The sequence below is a fragment of the Cydia strobilella genome, chromosome Z (genome assembly GCF_947568885.1).
Source record: "Cydia strobilella chromosome Z, ilCydStro3.1, whole genome shotgun sequence".
Lineage (NCBI taxonomy): Eukaryota > Metazoa > Arthropoda > Insecta > Lepidoptera > Tortricidae > Cydia > Cydia strobilella.
In genome coordinates, this window is record NC_086068.1 from 22,305,869 (window position 1) to 22,326,614 (window position 20,746).

At 37.4% G+C, this 20,746-nt stretch overlaps 2 protein-coding genes across 2 annotated transcripts in view; both read left to right on the top strand.

Moving 5' to 3' along the window:
• LOC134754305 (proton-coupled amino acid transporter-like protein CG1139) overlaps positions 1-20,746 on the top strand; it is a 522,474-nt gene that overhangs the window by 212,717 nt on the left and 289,011 nt on the right. The window lies entirely within an intron of this gene.
• LOC134753708 (GRB10-interacting GYF protein 2-like) overlaps positions 1-20,746 on the top strand; it is a 145,443-nt gene that overhangs the window by 111,513 nt on the left and 13,184 nt on the right. Inside the window, exon 25 of the mRNA XM_063689647.1 lies at positions 17,129-17,252. Within this exon, the coding sequence (XP_063545717.1) occupies positions 17,129-17,252 (124 nt within the window). The remainder of the gene's footprint in view (positions 1-17,128; positions 17,253-20,746) is intronic.

Genomic DNA, 20,746 nt, shown 5'->3' on the forward strand with positions numbered 1-20,746 from the left:
TTATATTCACGATTACTCCTAAGTTATTCATTCAAATTGTATAGTATAAAGACTCATTATAATATGTATGAAATGCTCAATTTAACTAAAATTTAATTTGATAACTTTTTATACTGTATAGGCCGGTCAGCACAGTTCAAAATGTATGAGAAATCTACATTAATTCTCACATCAGAGATTTTTTGAGATGTGATTACCTATGTTACAAATAATATATTTTGAAAAAAATCTCCACAAAATATGTCAACTTTTTTTTATAACTCCAAATTATTACTAAAATAGAAAAATAAACCAAAACATCAATTCCCACACTAGAGATTTTCTAATATGCTGTTCTCAAGCATATACTCATTAAGTATTTATATTTCTCCGAGCGTTGACACAGAACCCTGCCCCCAATAAGTTTCTTTATTAAATTTTTTTTTTTCATAAAAATAACAACTAATGTGTACATAAAAATTACATGTTAATTAAGCTCTGTATATTTACTATAGTGTACAAAAAAATCTCTAACGTAAATTAATCCGTTTAATTACTATTAACCATCTTTCTTTCGAAAATTTCTTTGTTGCTTAGAGAAAATGGAGACTCTACTTTTAATTCACCTTCACAAAACCTCTTACTCATGTTAGTGTAACAACAAAAAATCTCTCACGTATATGTAAAATTGTATGTAATACAACCTTATTACGACGTCCAAGCTATTTAAATTACCCACGCAGACACTAACTGACGGGTACTGATTCACTGTAGAGAACGTTTGATCGACTTCCATATCTCCGTCTCATTTCAATGTTCGCGGCAGATGATCGGTCCGCTTGAACAGCCGAGAGTTCGCGATGCGGTCGACCGTTAATTCTCCCATGAGTCATGACTAACTTACCCAGTTTTATCCGGACTCGTTGGCTCGTTGCGATTGTTTACGCATGTTTAATTTTGATTGCGCGCTTACTTAACACACCTCAGGCAAAGCTCCGATAAAAATGCATACATTGCGGCATATATCTTACGTATGTCAGCTATGAGACTATGACATAGCAATGACAGACAGTGGCAGTTAGTGCCAAATTAGAATACAGACTTTTCTACCCACCATAAAGTTTAGTGCAAAGAGAATTTAAAACTCCTTAGTGAAAACCTCACGGTTTGTACGAAATTGAGCGTTATGCTATGCTATGCTAATAAAGATGATGGTGTGATTAACGGAAATGAATAATAGATATAATGTATTTTTATTGTATAATACATTCCCGTTTCATTTACACCCAATATTATATCTTTTTCCGTAATAAAATGCGGTTATAATTACTGTAACCGTCTGTGTAGTGTACCATAATATACGCGATGGTTTGTCCTCCGGGCCCAAAATCGATGATCCCCTTTGATTATTTATTTTAAATGAACGTCAAAATCCAGACAGGAAAGAAAGAAAGTGTAAAGTCCCCAGTAAATCCCTCGGGATATTTATATTAGCGGAGCACAAGGAAACACAACCGTTAGGAATCTTCATATATTGCCAGACAAGTCTTAGGTCTACCCGCGCTGTCAAGCGTTTCTTAATGTATTTATATCTACCTACACTACATCCCTCCACACTTAATTACAATTACAACCCCAAAAGAAGTACTTATCTACTTAACCTAAGGTAACTCTTAACCTAGTACTTATACTTAGGAGGATTGTCTACACGACATTGTCTCACATGACGCTCAGGGCGAGTCTGGGGCGGTACAAGTGCGTTTGGCGCTTTAGCAGGGCTCGGCTGAGGATCCTCGCGGTCGAAACATGCCACGTCTCCTCTTCTCCCTCCACTTCGAGCTCGCCATTACCTACGCCCTCACCCAAATCTTCGGGCCTCACCACTGGTTCCCGAGTAGTTCGAACCGAATCTTCATTTGGCCCTACCAGCGAACTTAACCTACTTGTCCTCCGTCTCAACTGATCGATATGTCTGTGCACTTCCTTACCATCCTTATCAATAACCTTATAACTTGTTCTCCCTAATTCTTTTGAAACCGTACCCGGATCCCACTTCTCACCTTGTAAGTATTGCCTGTACCACACGGCGTCTCCCGCCTCCACCCTCTGCTGCGTCCCTCCCGCCGCCTCCGTCTGTTTTTTCTGTGCGGCTAAGACCTTAGCTCCCCTATCTGGCTTTAAAGCGTCTAACCTAGTGCGGAGTCTACGATTCATTAACAGCATAGAAGGCGTTTCGCCCGTCGAGCAATGTTCCGTGTTGCGGTAATGCAATAAATAAGTATTTAGAGATTCTAGAACGGGTCTCTGTTCCGATATAGCTTTCTTTATCACTCGTTTCACTGTTTTAACCGCGTTCTCACAGGCCCCATTGGACGCGGGGTGGTAGGGCGCTGTAAATATGTGCTCAATAAAGTTACGACTGGTGTGCTCTTTAAATTCCTTACTGGTGAACGGTGGGCCATTGTCAGTGACCAACTGTTTAGGCAACCCGTACCTACTCCACAACTCAGTTAGTATTTTTATTGTAAAGCTAGCGGCCGTACTTGGCACTTGAAATACCTCAATCCATTTCGACATGGCATCAAGCACGACGAGATACATTTTACCGTTAATAGGTCCCAGGTAATCTAAATGCAGCCTCGCCCAGGGCCGCGCGGGCCAGGGCCAGGCGCTCGGTGCGTGGCGCGGCGGCTGGTCCGCGTGCGCCGCGCACACCGCGCTCGCCCGGCACGCCGCCTCCACGGCCTCGTCTACCCCGGGCTACCAAACGTAGCTCCGGGCCATCGCTTTTGATTTCACGATACCCATATGGGGTTCGTGAATTATTTCTAATACCCTAGCCCTACAGCTCTCCGGTATCACTACTCTGTGACCCCACATTAGGCAGCCGAGCTCTTCGTAAAGCTCTTGTTGCCTATTAAAATATGGCCTTAAGTTATCTATGTCGCATCCTGGCGGCCAACCGTCCCTAACGTACGATAAAACCCTACTTAGCATGACGTCCTTAGCCGTTTTTAATTTTACTACATTGTAATCTAACAGTAAAGCCTCTTGAGCGAAATGTAAATATGTCTGCTCCGGAATAGTAGCCTCCTCCGACCGCCCCGGCTCCGACAACCGCGACAAGCCGTCCGCGCAATTATCTGTAGTTTTGACGTATTCTATCTCGTAATCATACGCGGATAAAATAACGGCCCACCTCTGTATCCTACTAGCGGTCATTTGAGGAATGTTTTTATGTTGGCCAAATATTTTAACCAAAGGTTTGTGATCGGTCCGTAATAAAAATTTGCGACCGTGTAAATATTGGTGAAATTTCTTTAACGCGAATATTATAGCTAAACGATGAATCTGCGAATAATTCTTTTCCGCATCACTAAGTGACCTTGACGCAAACGCGACTGCCCGCTCGCGCCTCCTTTCGTCCCTTAGTGAAAGCACTGCCCCGACGCCCCTCGGGCTCCCGTCACAAGTGAGCACCAGCGGGAGGTCTGGATCGTAATGAGCCAGTACCTCCGCGCTCGTCAGCAATTTCTTTACTTCCCGAAAAGACCACTCACATTCTCCATCCCAGTTCCAAATTACATTTTTCCGTAATAAGTTATACAAAGGAGCTAATATGAAACTAATATTTTTAATAAACTTCGCAAAGAAATTGACCATCCCTAGGAAAGAACGTAATTCGGTCACGTTTTGTGGAGCAGCCATTTTTAGAATTGAATTTATTTTTGACTTATCTGCCTTTATCCCGTCTTTGGAGACCACGTACCCCAGATAAGTAACTTCTTGGGTTAAGAACACGCATTTACTTTTCTTCAACTTTAACCCGTTGTCTAACAACCGTTGTAGAACCAATTCCAGCGAGTGAATATGCTCCGCCTCCGTCTTACCCCCAATTATCACATCGTCTAAAAATACCTGAACGTTTGGAATGTCTTTTAATAAACTCGTCCTTATTCTTTGGAAAATACCTACACTTGATGCCAGTCCATAAACTAAACGATTATACCTAAAAAGGCCTCGATGCGTATTTATTACGGTGTACATCTTAGACTCGTCCAGTTCCACCTGGTTCTATGCCTGCGATAAGTCAATTTTGCTAAAATATTTATTGCCGTTCAAACCTACTAACACATCGTCAATTTTAGGAAAAGGATAACGATCGATCAGTAAGACGGGGTTCAAAGTAGATTTATAGTCCGCACATAATCTAAGGGTGCCATCAGGCTTAGGAATAGGTACCAGAGGCGAGGCCCAGTCGGAGTGGTCCACGGGCTCGATGACGCCCGCGCGCAGCATGGCGTCCAGCTCGGCGTCCTCCCGCGCGCACAGCGCGTACGGCAGCGGCCGCGCGCGGTGGAACACCGGCGCCGCCCCCTCGCGCACCGCCAGCGTCGCCTGGCCGCCCGTGTACCGTCCCAGACTGCCACTGAACAGCTCCTTATATCTGTCGAGTACATTAACAATATTGTTATTCACATGCTTTAATTCCTCTTTCCGAGATACAAAATTACAGCTAAATTTAGGAATAGGTATATCTGGAACCTTAATACCTAATTCGGCCAACCATTGCCTCCCTATTAATGAAGTCGTACCGGAATCTATTATAAACAATTGCAAAACTTTCGTTATATTGCCGTATCTAACTTTAGGTCTAATCATACCGAATGGTTTAAATTTACAATTATTAATAAATGTGAAAACAGTATTTCCGGGTTCTAACACACAATCGTTGAAAAGGTCGTCATACATCTTTTTACTTATACAGGCAATAGCGGTGCCTGTATCAATCTCCATAGTAACAAGTTTATTGTCTATATACACAGAAACACTTACTGGTTTATAGTCGTTCAAGCACAGATGGTTTAATTCTTGCTCGATGTCATACTCATTCCCGCTGATATCCGCGTCCTCCATCTGTTGCACATTTCCGAAATGCAGGCCACTTCTCCGCCCTTGCCCACTCTGGGCAAACCCGGCGTAAATGACCCGTGCGCTGGCACTTGCTGCAGATAAAGGTCTTATAGCGACAGCTCCCGTAGGTATGGTTTTGCGCGCCACAGGCCCCACAAGACGGATAGCGCTGTTGCGGCCCGACTGTAGGGCCCCCGCTGGGCCAGTTGGCCCTCGCGAAGCCCGGCCGCTGCTGGCTGGCCCATGCCGGGCCCACTCCGCCACCTCCCCGCTTGCGTAGGCCGCTCCCGCCGGCCGGCGCGAGCGCATGTACCGCGGCCGGCTCCCCGCCGCCGCCGCCGCTCCCGCTGGCCTCCGACTCCCATGACCCCTTCGCCTCCACCGCGGCCGAGTCCCGTTCCGCCGCCTCGAGGGCGGTCGCGACCTTCACCGCTCGCGCATAGGTCACGTCGTCACTCTCAGCAAACAGCCGCTGGCGAATAATGTCACTCCTTATTCCACATACGAACTGATCCCGCATGTTGTCATCCAGTTTGTCTTCGAACTTGCAATACCTTGACATTTTTTTTTATTCCGCTACATAACCGGCTATAGTTTCATCCGCGCCCTGTCTCCTTTGTCTAAACCGGAACCGCTCTGCCAACGCCGATGGCGCCTGTTGTAAGTGATCACTCATGCACTTTACCGCCTCGGCAAATGTTAACTTTTCAGGTTCCTTCGGGCTAGCCAAATTCACTAATAGTTCGTATGCTTCGTCCCCCATAGACGCGATAAGCACTGGTAACTTCATATCGTCCGCCACTTTATTAACTTTTAAGTACATTTTGAGCCGATCCACGTACGACGACCACACCCCGCACTTAACGTCGAACACACTTAACTTTCCGATCGACATATCGAACTCCGGTGTTAATTTTATTGTCCGTCGAGAGATCAGACAAGCAAGACAAGTCTTAGGTCTACCCGCGCTGTCAAGCGTTTCTTAATGTATTTATATCTACCTACACTACAGAAAGAAAGAAAGAAAATAACTTTATTTTGCATGAAATTTGATTTTGACATTTACGGCTACTGCCGTAGCAGTCGGCAGCAATGTCGCGCTTCAATATTGCTGCTGTCGACTGCATTGCTGCAAAAAACGTTAAAAAGGTCATTCAATTCAATGGGTAGTAGAGGATTACGAGATGAAATGGCGCAATAATGAAACTTTAGTTAATTAGCAATATTATATTAAATCATTATTACATACTATTTTACTCGCACTAAAAGGTTTATTTTCCAGAATGAACAATAAATTGGCTACATTGTCCATTTTTTTTATTTAGTGCAAATCGCCACACTAATTGTAACAGGGAAAATTGTCACAAAAGATTACCTACATAACATTTTCATTTTTTATACACAACTAATTTTTTTTGTATTGAAAGGTCTAATAATTATTTCAAAAATGAATTCCTCGTTCCTAAATTATACGAAAATGATATATAACTTGCCCTAGTTGCTAAGAACAGGAAGAAATAGAGCATAGATTGGACTTGGGGAGCCGACCCTTTCACCCCCCCTTTTGGGGGGCGTTACGATCTCGTGGCTACCGGGCTAAATCAGTTTTGTTTGCCCTAAGGAACAATCAACCGTGCCAAGCGGCATCGCCTGAGACAAAAGTGCATACTCAGTGCGCTTACTTACCACTATAATTTAATAATCAAATTAATGGGCCCTGGAGGAAAATTGCCTGAAAACCTTAAGTTAGCTCATTTTACTTAAAGGAGACATTCCTTTATTTTTAAAAAGAAACTAAACTGCATTCAAAGGTTTTTAATTTTTTTTTTCAATTTGGCTTGTCTAAAAATATTCTTGAGGACTAAATATTCGATTTTATGGAAATTTTGTACGACAGACGTGTGTAAGATCTAATGTTTCTTGGAGAAATGTTATCATTAACATTAACTGTATCGACTAGTAGAATAAAATAGGGAGTGTTTATTGTTTGGAATTCTTAGTCGGTTCGATTCCTGGGCGAGACAAGCGAATTTCAAAAAACCTTTGAATGCAGTTTTGTTTCTTTTTAAAAATAAAATGAGCTAACTTAAGGTTTTAAGGCACTTTCCCTTCAGGGCCCATAAAAAAATTCCACACTGTATATTCAGAGCACGTCTTATTATCAACTGTTAGACCTTAGACTAATATAACTTGATCCCAAGTTCCTTACAATTATACGTAATCGAAGGCCAGGCTCATACTAGTTTCATGTCGCGATGCGCTTGCTGACAAAAACCAAGCGGTATGAATTGCTGACATTTGCATCTTCACTCTCACAGCTCCCACTAAAAGCATCGGATGACAGGATCGTTGAAAAGGGACAAACATATCGTTTGACGTTACGTTACTCTTCTCGTGAATTGTCAAAATTTAAAATTCGAAATTCGCTTTATATATTGTCCGGGCGGCTATTCGAAGTATAACTAAGTGGACGGTCCTTACTAACCAGTAAGATAAGCATCATAGATAGTTTTAAGACTTCAAAGGTCTATTTATATCTGACACAGCATCCAGTATTCTAAACGTGTTGTGAATAGATATAAAATTTTTACACCTATCGTTTTTCATATAAAGACAGACACTTAATGCATTGAACTATTGAACATTAACGCAATGCCATAAGCCATAAGGTATACTTTCCTAATATACCTTGAGGCTAATTCGAACTTTGTTATAAAAGATGTAATTTTTTAAATTTGCGTGTGCGTTTCGCTCGTACTAGTTGAAATATGTCTTGGTGCGAGCGAGGCGGTCGGGCGAATGATAACAAAATGTTATATTATTGACATCTTAAATAAAGTTCGAATTGACCTCTGTGAATGCCTGGAAATACCGCATACTTTTTTAATGTATTATGCTGGAAATTGATTTATTTATCGAGAGAAAAATGAATATGGTATTCTTCCATAACTTGTGCAGTTACTGGCAAAAATCTAGAAATGTCCATTATTTGTGCAGAACATTATTTGCTGTTTGTTTCCAAAATCTTACTGCTATTCTACAAATATAGTAGTGACTCGGGAGATTTTTAAACATGATCGATACAAATACTTAATAACCACCATAGTAAACTTTTCTCTCGGTGTGGGAGTTCCTCGGTCATGAAAAACTTACAAAATAATAATTTGTTTCAATAAATCTATAATTTACATCATTGTCGAGATATTCTGACCGTGTAGTCGTATAAGCTTCATAACCCATTCTACGAAAAATATCTTATGTGGGAATTATTGTTTAAGTAGTATAAAAGATTTAAAAAAAAGTTTTATTTCTCAAAAACGGGAACTGATATCAAGTTGTTACTTTACAGACGGGTATTCAATATGATATAGAATTCACCCATGTAGAAAACTTAGTGTGCATTTAATGTAACTTAAACTTTATATTGACTCCACTAGTATCCATGTAAATAGGCAAATATAACACTATAAGTGATCTTGTTTTGAAAGCTAAATATGGGTATATTAAGTTATCCTTAAAAGATAAACATTTAGACACACCATCGCGGACTTTATTGTAGAACAATGAAAGAGAGACAATTCCACCATACGTTGTGTTGTTATACTTATCTCAAACGGATTGGGCAGCATTTTCGATTAAAGGTCTTAGCCATCGGGATTTTTTCTGACTTAGCAAATATCGTCATATTTCAACCAATTTACACAAAACCTTAACAAATTATACGCCTTAACCTTTCTCAATAATCACTCTATACTTAGGTAAAAACCGCATAAAAATCAGTTAACTAGTTTTCATTGAAATTATTACGATTTACGTACTTCTCGCTTAATAATTGTGACAAAATACGGGCCTATAGTTGCAATTGCAATCGCCATGTGGCGCTGTCGTCGTGCACGGTCCCAATATCCGGTCTTAAGTCACCATCTTAGAATGCTCTCCGGCTAAGTAATTAAAGTTTGAGTAATTTTGCTCCAATTTGCCAGAGGAGGGAAGATAGGACTAAACATCGCAAAAAAACAAGAATTAGTTGTTCTAGTCACACTATGCGGTATTCAGGACGATTTTGTGATATGTTATTGTTAACTTAAGATCGGGTTTTTCCTTATTAGACCAGCGGTGGAACAAAAATGGGTTTTGATAATATTAAAGTTTTTTCTTTTTCGATATGTCATTGTTAGCATGTTAAATAAGACTTTCGTAAAAAGTTAGAAATTTTTAGGGTGAGCGTTCGGATATATTGAAATATTTTAATTTCTGCTAATAACTTTGTAAATATAGAATTAAAGTTACAAAAAACTTTAACATATTCAATACCACTTTAATTTATACACAATATTCGGTTTTTAGAAATCTGGAACATGTGCTTTCTGGTGAACTTAAAAACATGAATTATTTTGTAAATAAATAATTAGAGTAGCTGATATTGCAAAATTACGATATTATGGATCAGCTTATTATACTTGTAAAAAATTAGAAATGTAGACAATGTGCTTCTCTAGATATTGATTTCTGGTTAAGCAGTATAGCCAATATTGAATTAAAGTTTGTAGAGTTAATATTAAACGGTTATGACAATGATCTTAGTTCCCACACAAAAGATTAGAAATATAAAATTTGTGCGTCACTAAATACTGATACGTATGCATTCCGTGCTTATATTTACGTTACAGTTCAAACGCGCGGCATGGTTGCGCGCGCCGTGCTGTGCGCCGCCGAGGCAGCGATCAAACGGTATTGATATATAGGTAGATCAACGGTATATAGATCAACGGGCTAGCGGGTAACCTAACCTTGCTAGACGCGTGCAAAATAATATTACACAAAATTAAAAAAAATGTTCTAAAAGCAATCTGTATTTTTAACAGGTTAAAATTAAGTATCTAAATAGTCATAAAAATAATAAACCAGAACATTTGGTCGTGTCGTGTCTTTAGCCTTGCCAGGCGATCTAAAAAGTATGGCACTTACTTGCACGCAAAATTAAGTTTGTTTACTATACAAATTGTATGCATTACAAAGTTATCTTTGCACACAAAATTAAGTTTTTCTACTATACAAAGCGTATGCATCGCAGTTATTTTTGCACGCAAAATTATGTTTGTCTACTAAACAAAGTGTATGCATTACAAAGTTATTTTTGTAGTAAATTAAAGACCACTAGGTAGGATGTACAGTCAGCAATACTATTCGCTTAGCACCTTTGCATACAAACCTATACAGGGGTGGTATCTTTTCTCTGCAGCTAACTGTACAATATGATTGTAACTATGAGGATGGTGTATATTTATGATGTATGAGGACATTTCTATTAAAAGTTATGTTAGATTTTGAAATTTTTATATTGAGTATATCTACTTATATAAAAATTTGAATTTTGGTTATGGAATTTTATATTATATAACATACAAAAAAAACAACAATAAACAAAAAAAAATATATAGGGCTGTATCTCCTAAACCGTCCGTCGAAGCGCAAAAATAAAAAAAAATTCGTTCCCCTCTTTCAATATACAAAAAACACAATAAATAAATAAATAAATATTATAGGACATTCTTACACAGATTGACAGTCCCACAGTAAGCTCAAGAAGGCTTGTGTTATGGGTACTCAGACAACGATATATATAATATACAAATACATAGAAAACACCCATGACTCAGGAACAAATATCTGTGTTCATCACACAAATAAATGCCCTTACCGGAATTCGAACCCAGGACCATCGGCTTCACAGGCAGGTTCACCCACTAGGCCAGACCGGTCGTACAATGAAACACAAAAAGAAAAAAAAAACTCTACACGGCTGTATCTCCTAAACCGCGCGTCGTAGCACAAAAACAATCATCAAATTTTCGATCCACTAAGAAACCCTCAATTAATATTAAAAAAAAAAAAAAAAAAATCTTTATAAGGCTGTATGTATCTCCTGAACTGTGCGGTCGTAGCGCAAAATAATAAAATTTTCGTTCAACTGCAGTGGACCCTTAATTAACATTAAAAAAAAAGAAAAAAGGAAAAAAAAATCTTTAGAGGGCTGTATCTCCTAAACCGTGCGTTGTAGAGCAAAAATAATCTAGTTTTCGTTCCCCTTTGAGAAACCTCTAATTAACATACAAAAAATACAATGAAAAACAAAGAAAAAATATTTATAGGGTTAAATCTCCTAAATCGTGCGACGGAGCGCAAAAATAATCAAATTTTCGTTCCACTTTAAGAAACCCTTAATTAATATAGGTATAAAAAAAAACAAAAAATCCGTATAAGGCTTAATCTCCTAAACCGTGCGCCGTAGCGCAAAATAATAACATTTTCGTCCGCCTGCAGTGGACCCTTAATAAACATTTAAAAAAAAGAAAAAAAAAACAGAAAAAATATTTACAGGGCTGTATCTCCTAAACCGTTCGTTATAGCGCAAAAATAATCAAATTTTCGTTCCCCTATGTAACATACAAAAAACACAATGAAAATATAAAAGAAAGAAACAAAGAAAACAATCTTTTTATAGGGCTGTATCTCCTAAACCGTGCGTCGGAGCGCAAAAAAAGTAAAATGTTCGTTCCCCTCTAACAAAGATAGATATAACTCCGTAATAGATGGATACAGTCTAAGGAAAAAACGTGCCTCGAAAATCACGAAAATTTGATTCTCGATCAGAGGGCGCCACTAGTTTTGGCTTACTCTCGTATAGATGGCGTTGACGGTTTCGTTTGTTATTTATAATTTTAACGCATATCAGTGAAAAAACATGGGTCCAAAATCATATAAAAATAATTAATGCAAATAAAAAAATCATTTATCCATATTTAAATACATTTTAACGTATTTTTATAAATCTTCATTTTTAGTTTTAAAGTATGTCGATAGATGGCAGTGAATTTAAAGCGGTTACAAAATTTACTATGACAGTACCACCCTATCTTATTATATCCTCTTTGCCTCTTAAGAAACCCTTTTTTAATATGAGAAAAAACAAAAAAAAACGAGAAAATATTTACATGGCTGTAACTCCTAAACCGTGCGTCGTAGCGCAAAAATAATCAAAATTTCATTCCACTTTAAGAAACCCTTAATTTATATTTAAAAAAAAATCTTTATAAGGCCGTATCTCCTAAACCGTGCATCGTAGCGCAAAATAATAAAATTTTCGTTCCATTGCAGTGGACCCTTAGTTAACATTAAAAAAAAAAACAAAAAAAAAACAGAAAAATATATTTACAGGGCTGTCTCTCCTAAACCGTGCGTTGAAGCGCAAAAATAATCTAATTTTCGTTCTCGTTTGAGAAACCCGTAAGTAACATTCAAAAAATACAATGAAAAACAAAAAAAGAAAACAAAAAATTAAAACATCTTTATAGGGTTGTATCTTTTAAATATTAATAAGGGTTTCTTAAAGTGGAACGAAAATTTAATTATTTTTGCTCTTCGCTCCGACGCACGGTTTAGGAGATACAACCCTATAAACATTTTTTTCTTTGTTTGTTTTCTTTTTAGTTTTTCATTGTGTGTTTTGTATGTTACTTAGGGGCTTTTCAAAGGGGAACGAAAATTAGATTATTTTTGCGCTACAACGCACGGTTTAGGAGATACAACCCTATAAAGATTTTTTATTTTTTTTGTTTTCTTCTTTGTTGTTCGATTATGTTTTTTGAATGTTACTTACGGGTTTCTCAAAGGGGAATGAAAATTAGATTAGTTTTGCGCTACAACGCACGGTTTACGAGACACAGCCCTGTAATAGGACATTTCGATGCTAGTGCGGAAAGTAAGTCATTATTAGACATTTCCGCACGTGTATCGAACGACGTTTTTCAATACAGTTGCGAAAAAATAAGAAAAACAACAAGTAAGGAATTTGAAACTTTTATATTATTAATTCTGTGACATCATTGACATTGACATTATGAAGAGGTGTTTTTTTAGCTGGGTGTTATTATTATTGAACCCACTTCAATGAAAGATATTTTTTTTAAATGCATGTTCTATAAGACAATTGTACATATAAAACATTGTACTATTATTACCCAAATATCGTTAATTACGATTATTTGTGTATCGTACATTTATAAAAACAATATCGAATGTTGCCTTTGGAAATTTAAAGCAGAAATAAAAAACGCCTCTCCTTTGACAGGCGTTCCGTTCTATTCAGACAACTTATTAAGAACCGTTTTTCAATATTCAATATATAAAAAAATAGACGTGTTATAATGATGAAGAGGTAAGTAATAAAATATGAAATATGTACATTTTTCGTATTCTTACTTTAACAGTAGGTTTTTATGTTGATTACTGAGTATTGAGTATTGAAATAATCGTTAATAACGATATTTAGGTAATAATAGTACAATGTTTTATATTTGTAAAACAATACAATGTGTATAATGTTGTATGAAGTGGGTTCAATAATAATAACAAAATCCATTCTAGTCGAATAAAAGCTATAAAAACACCTCTTCATAATGTCAATGTCAATAATTAGAGTTTTGAATGATTCACGGTGGTTTTGAAATATCGGGAGCTCACAAATAATACAAAAGGTAATCACGGTCTATATCCCGGTCAATATAAGTCTAATGTCAATAATGTCACAGAATTAATAATATAAAAGTTTCGAATTCCTTACTTGTTGTTTTTCTTATTTTTTCGCAACGGTATTAAAAAACGTCGTTCGATACACGTGCGGAAATGTCATTCTTCGAAAGTATGTAAAGTATGACATACTTTCCGCACTAGCATCGAAATGTACAATTTCTGTTTTTTTTTTCTTTTTTTTTAATGTTAACTAAGGGTCCACTGCAATGGAACGAAAATTTTATTATTTTGCGCTACGATGCACGGTTTAGGAGATACAGCCTTATAAAGATTTTCTGTTTTTTTTTTTTAATATATTACTTAAGGGTTTCTTAGTGGAACGAAAATTTGATTATTTTTGCGCTCCGTCGCACGGTTTAGGAGATACAACCCTATAAAGATTTTTTCTTTGTTTTTCTTTTTAGTTTTTCATTGTGTTTTCTGTATGTTACTTAGGGGTTTCTCAAAGGGGAACGAAAATAAGATTATTTTTGCGCTACAACTTTAGGAGATACAGCCCTCTAAAAAAAAATTTCTGTTTTTTTTTCTTTTCTTTTTAAATGTTAATTAAGTTGAACGAAAATTTTATTATTTTACGCTACGACCCACGGTTCAGAGATACAACCTTATAAAGATTTTTTTGGTATTTTTGTTTGTTTTTTTTTTTATATTACGACGCTCGGCTTAGGAGATACAGCCCTGTAGAGTTTTTTTTTCTTATTGTGTTTCATTGTGTTTTTTGTATATTAAAAGTGTTTTTAAAGGGGAACGAAAATTTTATTATTTTTGCGCTACGACGGACGGGTTAGGAGATACAGCCCTATAATTCTTTCTTTGTATATTTATATAATATAAAATTCAATAACCAAACTTCAACTTTATATATAAGTAGATATATTTAATATAAAAATTTCAAAATCTAACATAATTTAATAATAGCGTCGTAGCGTAAAATAATAAAATTTTCGTTCAACTTAATTAACATTTAAAAAGAAAAGAAAAAAAAACAAAATTTTTTTTAGAGGGCTGTATCTCCTAAACCGTGCGACGGAGCGCAAAAATAATCAAATTTTCGTTCCACTAAGAAACCCTTAATTAATATATTTAAAAAAAACACAAAAAACCTTTATAATTCTGTATCTCCTAAACCGTGTGCCGTAGCGCAAAATAATAAACATTTTCGTTCGCCTGCAGTGGACCCTTAATAAATATAAGATTTTATTATGTGTGTGTGGGGTCGTCCAGAAATCATGTCAATCAATCACCTATACTGTCATGAACTAGTGCGCCTATAATTTACACACTTATATACATATATGTATACTCTCATATGTATTCATTTGTTTTTCGTAGCAATGGCGACTGATTGAGAAAAACGTCTCATTTTTACCCTTTGGGTACGGAACCCTAAAAATGTAGACGCGAAATGTAGATCGTCCCATAGAAAATTTGAATTTCCCGCCTTTTTCTACTGACAAGATTTGCTTGACCAACTATATTATAAATAAATGCCAGCCGTTGGCGTCCACTGTCGAACTCAAAAATGGTCACGTTTTTTCATTTGTAGTCTGCCTCTTTCGCACTCATGGTATGTTCATATACGTGATGGCTTCTCTTTCGCACACTTCAGCTATTCTTTAAGCGTCATCGCAGTTGATTGAAACATTTTTTTTTATATGCCGCCTTTGTGTACTGACGGAAATGTGTGTCCAACCTATATAGAATCGATTATATATATATAAATAGTTTGAACCAACATTTCAGTAATTAAATATTATGTATAAATGTGTCTGTAATATTTGAGGACTTTGGATTTAAATTTTGGCTCTCATTACGTCAACCAAATAATTAAACATGCCGAAATAAAGATATACTTATTTAGGTAAACTTATTTTTACATTAAGTAAGTACGTAGGTAATAAGAATTCTGTAAGACCGATTCACATCGTGCCGACATCATAGTCACCCTAATGAGTTTGACAATGTTGTCTTGTATTTTTATCGTAAACTTGAATAGTTGAGGCTTATCTGTGAAAAGATATACCACAATCAGCAAAACTTTCACTCCTGCAACCTTTCATACAACATCTTTTACCTATTTTATACTATATTTCGCAAATAAATCCTGAGCGCCGCCATTCACGTATTTTGAAAATTTCTTCATCAAGTTAGGGATACCAATTAATATTCAAAGTTACTACAATGTCTACCATATTAAAATTAATGTATTTTTTGTTGTGCACATGCTTGGTTAAATCAGTTAATAATATTGACATCATAATTATTTACAAATTACGTAAAAGACCCGTACACCCGTACAACCGTACTCTGAATATAGCACTTAAATAATATAAGAAGGTATTTAATTTTAGTAGTTGTTGATACTACCAAAATGGTATCTTTTTAACACTGGCAACATGTGCGAGTGGGACACCGCGACCCCCTTTTGCTATCTCATGTGGACCGTTTTCTCTAGTCTGGTACGAACACCTTTCTGGCTCGGTGATAAGGTTCAATTTAGTATGGCAAAAAAAAGTGACAGCTCGCTCCAGTTTAGGGTATAACTTTATGGGCCTAAGTCACCAGAGACCATAGACTATATTTAAAATCCTCTGCATTTATAGTTTGTCAAAGGACTGTCTCATTTCAAACATAGACAGAGAATCATACTATCTTTGTCTTACACTAGTACTAGCACCCAAAAGAAAAGGATGAATATAGTATTTTTTTTTTGTTCTGACTGACAATTTGGTTTGACCAACTATATCAGGTTGTGTATAATAACCCTAATAAGGTCTATTCGAACACTACACACGCCAAAATTCGCACGACTTCCGTAAAAAAAACATTACGTAGGGATTGGAGGGAAAATTAAAAAACTTGTCGAGTAAGCTGGATTTTATATTTGTAATTGATATTTATAAATAAAATTTCAATGTGAGTTCCGATGATAATAGGGACGAAGAAATTAATTGTACTCCGTCGCAATTAGCTCCATGCATGAATTTATTTTTATTTTTGGATTCATAATTTATATCGTTGGAAATGATAAAAATACTTTTGTAAACCTTAACATTATTTTATTAAAAAATATTTAAAATGTTGAAAATTTTTGAGCGGTTGAAACGCTCAAAATTTTTGGCGCGAATTCGACAGAGCGTGATTACGTCACACGTTGGGCAGCCCAACTAACGTTTGCTACTAATGACACTAATCTGTCGAACGCGTGACGTCACGTGGCGTTTCGAGCGTTTCGCTCACTAGCTTTTCGCGGGCAAATTTTTGTACTTTTTATTTATAATTTTAAGTAATTAAATGGTAACTTAAAAACGGAAATGCATTTGTAACATGATATAACGGTAACAAACATCCGAATAAAACATATTTCGTTCAAATATAAACTTCATGCATGAGGCTAATTGAGGGCGGAGGCAGAATTAGCAATTAATAACTTGTTGCCGCCAAAGTCGAAGGAGAAATTTGTTTTTTTTTTTTTGAGTGGTGTATTTCTTTATTTCATTGCATATGTTTGAGAAAAGCACTATACATGCCTGGCCGTGAAAAGGGCTTGCCGGCTTCGTATATCTATACCTATACCTACTCAGCCGGCAAGCCCTTCTTTCCCGGCGCCTGCAGTAATGTACTATTTGTCTATATTTTACAGTGCCTACGTTCGTTGGTTTCCTTAAGGACATTGAATCGCCGTATGAAGTAAAAGATTATGTAAAATGCTACCTGGGTGAAACCAAAGAATCCAGCGACTTCGCCCGCCAGTTTCTTGAAAAGAGGTATTTATTTATTTGCCAAGTGTATTATGTAAGTTTTATCATTTTTAGGGTTCCGTACCCAAAGGGTAATTAGGATTGCAACTGTAAGCAGTTTATTGCAGCCACATTTGTGGCCTGTAAAAAGGTAAATTAAATAAATGTATTTTTTAAATATAGGGCCATTCCATCTGATTTCGACAAATTTGAATTAAAACGTGCGCTGCATGAATTTTGATTTATTAGGAAATATTACGCGAGACTCTGCGTAGGGGGCGCTACTACCACAATCTGAGTCTCGCGAAACAAGAAAATCTAAATTTCTTTATCTAACATCACTGTCACTTGCATATTCGAGCGATAAAGAGGCAGACAGTGAAAGTCATCTGTAAACAAACCGCCTTGATGCATCAATGTCATATTTTATTATCCCTGAAAACTAGTCAAAAATCTGTTAAAGGTACAGTATGTATAATTTACTCTATTGTTTACTAAAATGGGTAATGCTGCACTCTGTTGGCAGAACATTGCAGTAATATCCCCTATTGAAAAAAATTGAGGATAACCTTTATGATACCAGAAGTGTTAGACATGTATTTTTTAACCGACTTCAATTTCATAGAAGGAGGAGGTTCTGTATTCGGTTTTGGCTATTTTTTTTTATTTTTTTTTTTATGTATGTTCACCGATTATTCCGAGACCCGTGGTCCGATTTGAGTAATTCTTTTTTTGTTCGAAAGGAGCTACTTCCAAGTTGGTCCCATATTAATCTGGTTCTGATCTGATGATGGGATCCCTGAGGAATTGAGGGAACTCCTCAATTTTTAAAGGCACATGTATGGTGATTTGGGTGTTTTCATAAGCAACTTGAGCATTTTCTCTCGAAAACGACCAATTTGATGAAGTGGACCTGATGATGATGATTGATTTGAAGATAGTGATGATGATTTTTTTAATGTAGGATGTTCAGCGATTACTCCGAGACCCGTGGTCCGACTTGAACAATTCTTTTTTTGTTTGAAAGGAACTACCACCAAGGTGGTTCCACATTAATCTGGTGCTGTTCTGATTATGGGATCCATGAGGAATTGAGGGAACTCCTCAATTTTTAAAGGCACATGTATGGTGATTTGGTCGTTTTCTTAAGCAACTTGATAATTTTTTCTAGAAAACCACCAATTTGATGAAGTGGAGCTGATGATGATGATTGTTTTGATGATAATGATTTCAGCGATTACTCCGGCACCCATGATCCGATTTGAGTTATTCTTTTTCTGTTTGAAAGAAGTTACCTCTCCAAGGTGTTTTCGTAATATTTTTGGTTTTGATCTGATGATGGAATCCGTGAGGAATTGAGGGAACTCCTCAATTTTTAAAGGCACGTGTATGGTAATTTCGGTGTTTTCTAAAGTAACTCAAGCATTTCCTCACCAATACCACCAATTTGATGTAGTGCAACTGTAGCCTAACCACGAGTTTGGCACTAAATATTCTTCGTAACTTACTTTGTACACTAATACGCCAGTACGAGCGAGATGCATAAACAGTAAGTTACGCACATGATAGCGAATATATCAATGTCAAACTCGTGGTAAGGCTACTGATAACTTCCCTCGTATGTGTATTATTTTTGATGTAGGTAGTGTTGGAAACAACCAAAGAGACTGAGAGGTGAAGGTAGAGGGTATTAGTGTTTGGGGGGTTTGAGGTTGGGGGTTGAGGGGAGGTGAGTTGATGGGTCGGAGACTGAGGGGTTGGGAGTTAAGGGATTGGGGGTTAGGGTTAGGAGTTTAGGGGTCTGGGGTTAGGGGTCGGGGAATGGCGGTTGAAGGGTTGGTGGTTTAGGGTCGAGGGGTTCAGTGATCAGGGGTTGATGTGCTGTGAGGTTGAGTGATCGGGGGGTTTGAGGGATTGGGTCAGTGGCGGGGCGGAGAATGGATTTACTGACAGGAATGATTTCCCAGACGGACTCGAGGAAAATTCTGATTATTTAATAAAGTTTACGAATTTACAGATAAACATGATTATGTTTTTCATTCATGCGTTACGCTCTTAACAATGTCTTAAAACTAAAAATGGAAAAATAAAAACTTTTATAAAAAAAAGATAAACCGACTTCAAAAAGGATGAAATAAAATATTATCCTTTTTAGGGTTCCGTGTTTAAGTATATGCGTTACCAACTGATATGTTTGAAGTCGGTGCCAAGCCAAGTACTCCAAGTAGTAACAATACCAGTCAAAAATAATCAGCTTTATGTCTATAAATCCCATTACAACTGTACAAATGTTATAAACGTGAAAGCAATTATGTCTGCCTCTTTGCTACTTTTTCATGGCTAAACAACTGAACCGCTTTAGCTGAAATTTTGCATGAAGGTTTCTTGAATTGTTTTATATTTTGAAATGTAGTCCTCTGGATAAGCGACAGAAAATAACTCAGTCCCAATCCCACACTTGCGTGCGATGACTGTTTAAGAATTAGTAAGAAATGCTCTTTAAAAAAATACGACGACAAAACGTATTAGATTTACACTAACGTGCCGACAAGCATGGTACGAACTGCGCCAAGAAGGTTCAACCGTGTGTTCTGTTCTGAGGTGTACAGGAAGTTCGTTTATTGTCGTCGTGTAACGCTGCGTCTTACATAGGCGAACACGAAGCGAACACGAAGCGAAGCGACGCGGCACGGCGCGGCCGGCCCAATTCGTTCGCGTTCGCAACGAGATCGCCCACGTAGGACACTTCTATATAGGTATCAAAGGATTAATTAAGGCGCCGTGCCGCGCCGCTTCGCATTCGCGTGTTGTTCGCCTACGTAGTACGCTGCATTAGGTAATCCAACGTACATACTTATATAGCCGCATCTTTATCGAATTGCACCAAAATCCCTATGAATATATGGTTTAAAATTTGGCTTGGCACCGACTTCAAACATATCAGTTGGTAACGCATATACTTAAACACGGAACCCTAAAAAGGATAATATTTTATTTCATCCTTTTTGAAGTCGGTTTATCTTTTTTTTATAAAAGTTTTTATTTATCTTAATTTCCGAGCAGTGTCCTTTCAAAGGAAAAAATCTGGTCAAACTTTTGATTTAGAACAGTTATTCAAAAAACCAACGCCCCGTCAAGCCCTGAAACCCTTGCCAACTTGCAGTTAAAGCACCCTGCCCCATCCCGGCCGTTGTTATTCCCACCAGAACCAGACAGATCCTGCCCAGCTCTCACAGTCAGGCCGGAGGAGGTTGCGCAGGCTCTAGGCTCCTTTAACAGTGTTTCGGCAGCAGGCTTAGACGGTATTCGCCCATCGCATCTGAAGGAGCTCACTTCAGGTTCTGCTGGCGATAATGGGCTTCGGTTGCTGGAGTGCTTGACCAGACTATGTAACTTCCTCCTTAGTGATCAGTTAAACCCCTTGGTCTGTCCTTATGTATACGGTGCATAAGGATGCACCGTATACATAAGGACAGACCAAGGGGCGCAGCGCCCATAAGGATGCGCGCTGTCGAAAAAGG